The sequence below is a fragment of the Neodiprion pinetum genome, chromosome 6 (assembly GCF_021155775.2).
Source record: "Neodiprion pinetum isolate iyNeoPine1 chromosome 6, iyNeoPine1.2, whole genome shotgun sequence".
NCBI classification, from domain to species: Eukaryota; Metazoa; Arthropoda; class Insecta; order Hymenoptera; family Diprionidae; genus Neodiprion; species Neodiprion pinetum.
Window position 1 is genome coordinate 11,849,498 of NC_060237.1, and position 3,632 is coordinate 11,853,129.

Genomic DNA, 3,632 nt, shown 5'->3' on the forward strand with positions numbered 1-3,632 from the left:
AGGCACCCGTTGAAGGTTGCCAGCAGCAGCTCCGGGCTGTGCTCGATAACCACTGTCAGGGCCTCATTCGCGATGCCATCCAGTCCTGGTGCCTTTCCCCTACCTAGCATCCTAGCGGCCGATACCAGCTCCGCAACTGTGAAAGGTTCCGGCCTTCGCTCATCCGGTGCCCGCTGGCTCTGCCACTCTGGCTCCACCCGCGCTGGAAAGAGCTCCTCAAGCACGCGTTCGATCGTCCGTGGGTCGTCCGACTGGCGCAACCCCCCCAACCTTCTGGTTACGAGCTTATATGGGAGTCCCCACGGGTCGTCGTCCACCAGTCTAATTAACTCCTCCCAACATTTCGCCTTGCTGGCCTTGATGTCGTCCCTGCGGGCCTTTTTCGCCATCTTATACCTCGCGGAGCTAGCTTTCACGTCCTCTCCCCTGGCCCTGGTTCTCTGCACCTGCCTTCTCGCTTGGACACACTCCCGTCGGCGCTGCGGAATGTCTTCCGTCTACCAGTGCACCGCGGTTCTGTCTCTGGGGGGCCTCTTTCTGGGCATACCCGCATCACATACCTTGGCGATGTTGGCCATCAGCGTGTCCACATCGGTCCTACCGTTGTTCATAAGGTCCTTCTCCCGCTCGAGGTATCTCGTCATGGCCTGCTTGTGCAGCTTTCTCGTGACCCATCCCCGTTATCCGGTGTCCTCGCTGCTTTGGTACATGGTACGCGTCGCTGCTGAGCTGGGCCTCCACTTTATATACATATATGTAGTGATGGTTGCTCAAGCTCTCGTCGTCCAGTACTCGCCAATCCATGACTTCCGGGACCGCGCTGGGGCTGGCTGCTGTAATGTCAATTACTGATGCAGCGCCAGTGCCGACCCTCTGCCAGGTTGGGGCTCCGCCTACGTTAATGGGGGTCAGATCAAGCCGTGCCAAAAATTCAGCAACGGCTTGGCCCCTCTCGTCCAGCCTCGCGGACCCCCAGCTGGGCGAATTCGCATTGAAGTCTCCGGAGACTAAGGTCTTACCCCCTGCCGCCCTGACGCAGCTCTCCAGATCGTCTAGCTGCGCCTCGAAATCGCTGGGCGCGACGTTGGGCGAGGAATAGCAGCTGAAGACGGTTAAGCCACTCGTTCTCGCCCAGACGAACCCCTCCCCTCTTCCCTCCAGCGTGAGGGTGCCCGGGAGGTTGTTCGTCGCTAGTATCGCCGCGTCCCCCTTCCGGTCTACCATCCAGTTCCCCTGCTTTCTCGCGCTGCTGGGTTCCGAGACAATTAATATCCCGGCCCCTTGCGCCGCGGCAGTCTGGGTCAGCAAGTCTTGGGCGGCACGGCTCCGGTTCAGGTTGACCTGGAGTGTTACTACCCCAGGCCTGCCCCCGGGTCCCGTGCTGGTGTTCCTCCTCACTCTTGGCATATTGAGGTGTCAAACTCGAGCCTCCACCCGAACAACACTCCCATTGTGGTGGAGGAGAACATCACCGGCTCTACGCTCACCCGTCCCGTTCTCTTCACTTTCCCGTGGTTGGACACTCTTGTGGTGGCCCGCCTATTATGCCGCAGCTTGGCCTTCTGGAGCTCCTCCCTGAATGCGCTGCATCTGCCGCTCCCGGAGAAGTGGTCCGCCCTTACGCCTTTGTCGGCACATAGCGTGCACCTCGGACTTGACTTGGGACACTCCTTCTCCTTGTGCCCCCTCTCCCCGCATTTCCTGCACGCATCTGACTTGGCGATGCCGAGACACTGGGCAGCGTGGTGCCGATATCCCTAGCATCGGTGGCACCTGTCCACCGTGATCCTTTCCCGGATCCGGCAGACGGTCCAACCGATCTTCATCTTCCCAATCGTCATCAGCTTCCGGGCAGTCCGCTCTGGCATCTTGATTACAGCGGCTTGTGTGCCCCGAAAACCGCTTCTCAACCTTATCTCACCCTCAAGCGACGCTTTTAAGGCGCTGCTGAGGGCCGTCCTTATCTTCTCTGCCGTCGTGATTTCGTCAAGGTCTCTAACCTCGATGGTCATCAACGGTTCCAGCGCCGAGGCTTTGGCCTGGCCACCCAGAACTCCCACGACGGCCTCCTTCAGGGCCTGAGCGCCGCTCGAGGCCTTCAGCTCGAGGAGGACATCCCCCCCTCTGGTCCTCCTGACCGCAGTAATGGAGGCACCCACCTTATCCAGGTCCACTTGGCTCCGGACCTTCTTGAGGACTTCGGCGTAGTTCTGCCCTCCTTCCGTCTTGATCAAGACGGCGTCCGGCCTAACCGGTTTTCTGGGCCTGGGCTTAATGGTCGCGGCCGTCTTGATTACTGACGCTGATGGTGCTAGGGCGACAGCCTTGCGGCGACCTCGCCTCACCACCTCGCTCCAGTCCTCCTGCTGTCCCATTCTCCTTTGTTTCTCCTCAGGGCGCAGCCTCTTTACCGCGGCTCCGGTTGAGGGGGAGATCTACTTCGTCTTGGTGGATGCCGCCGTCTTCTGCTGTTTCTGCTGCAGCTGCCGCGCCTCTGTCTGCGTGGCCTTGTCACCGGACTCCCGCGGTACTTTGGTACCGGCCAACTCATCCTCCATTATGCTCCAAGCGCGCGCGACACGCCTGCCAACAATGGCCGCCTTCGCCAGGTCTTCTTTGAGGGCGACATGGGTGTTTTTGTGGGACCTCGCAAAGCCCATCATTCCCTCAATAAGTGTAATCAGGGTCTTTAGCGATTCCCGCCCGCCTGCCTCCTGCACATTTTGTGTGGTCAGACTTACCTCCCCAGGGCAGCTCATCGTCCTCGCTCCCTCGTTTCTGGCCTTCGGGATCGCTCCCTTCAGCCTAGGCACGCCCTCCTGCGCACCCTCCTTCGGCGCCTCTACGTCGATGAGGACAAGTGGTGTCTCGACGGGCGCCGACTCCCTCATCTGCACCTCCATGCTGGTGATCCGCTTGGGCGGTGGTGGTGACCGGTGGATGCTGGTCCTTCTCGCAAAGGGATCCACCTCGAAGACTTCGTACTCAATCTCGTTCTCTGTTTTGTTGGTTTTTTGTTTAAGTTGAGCCATATTTATATGTATTATGTTTAACGACGGTTAGGCCATCATGGCAGCTGCACCGCGGGGCAGCATTTATCCCCGCCGGATAGAACCCTAACCCCGTACTGGCACAGAAGCTGCTTTCAGCTTGTCGGGTGGTCAGCCCTATCCGCACTATCCCCCCACCCCCTTACCTCTTTAGGGTCTTCCGTCCGGGGGATTCCCCTGTCAATCCATGCCAGGGTAGGCCTCCATTCGGGTAAGACCTTGCTGGAAATACCCTACCGGCTTCGGGTATGAGGAAATACTGACCAGGTCATCCTCCATACATGCGCCTGAGGTCCAAGATTCAACCCTCCGCTTGGCTCCAGACAGCTGCAAATAGCTGTTTTCCCACTTCAAACCCGCGGATTCCCAGAAAACCACAGGAAAGGTACGGACATTTTTTGCAGCTCCGGCCGGCCAGATTACTAGTCCGACCTTGGCTAGTCTCGGTGAAATATCCTCAGAGACCCCGACCACATCCTATTTTCTCATCTCTCATCCATTCCTCACCATTCCCTCACCCAGCCTCAGAGGCTGAGCCGGTTGTGCTTAGTAGTTGCTCGTCTAGGCTCGCCTTCGCCTGGG

At 59.0% G+C, this 3,632-nt stretch overlaps 1 protein-coding gene across 1 annotated transcript; it reads right to left on the minus strand.

Moving 5' to 3' along the window:
* Nucleotides 1–597: 597 nt before the first annotated feature.
* LOC124221634 (uncharacterized) lies at nt 598–1,407 on the minus strand. The gene has a single exon (XM_046631821.1). It carries the CDS (start codon nt 1,405–1,407, stop codon nt 598–600), a length of 810 nt encoding a protein of 269 aa, XP_046487777.1.
* Between the last annotated feature and the right edge of the window lie 2,225 nt (nt 1,408–3,632).

Excerpts from the sequence above, each read along its gene's own strand:
- LOC124221634 (XM_046631821.1), bottom strand. The coding sequence starts at position 1,407 with ATGCCAAGAGTGAGGAGGAACACCAGCACGGGACCCGGGGGCAGGCCT.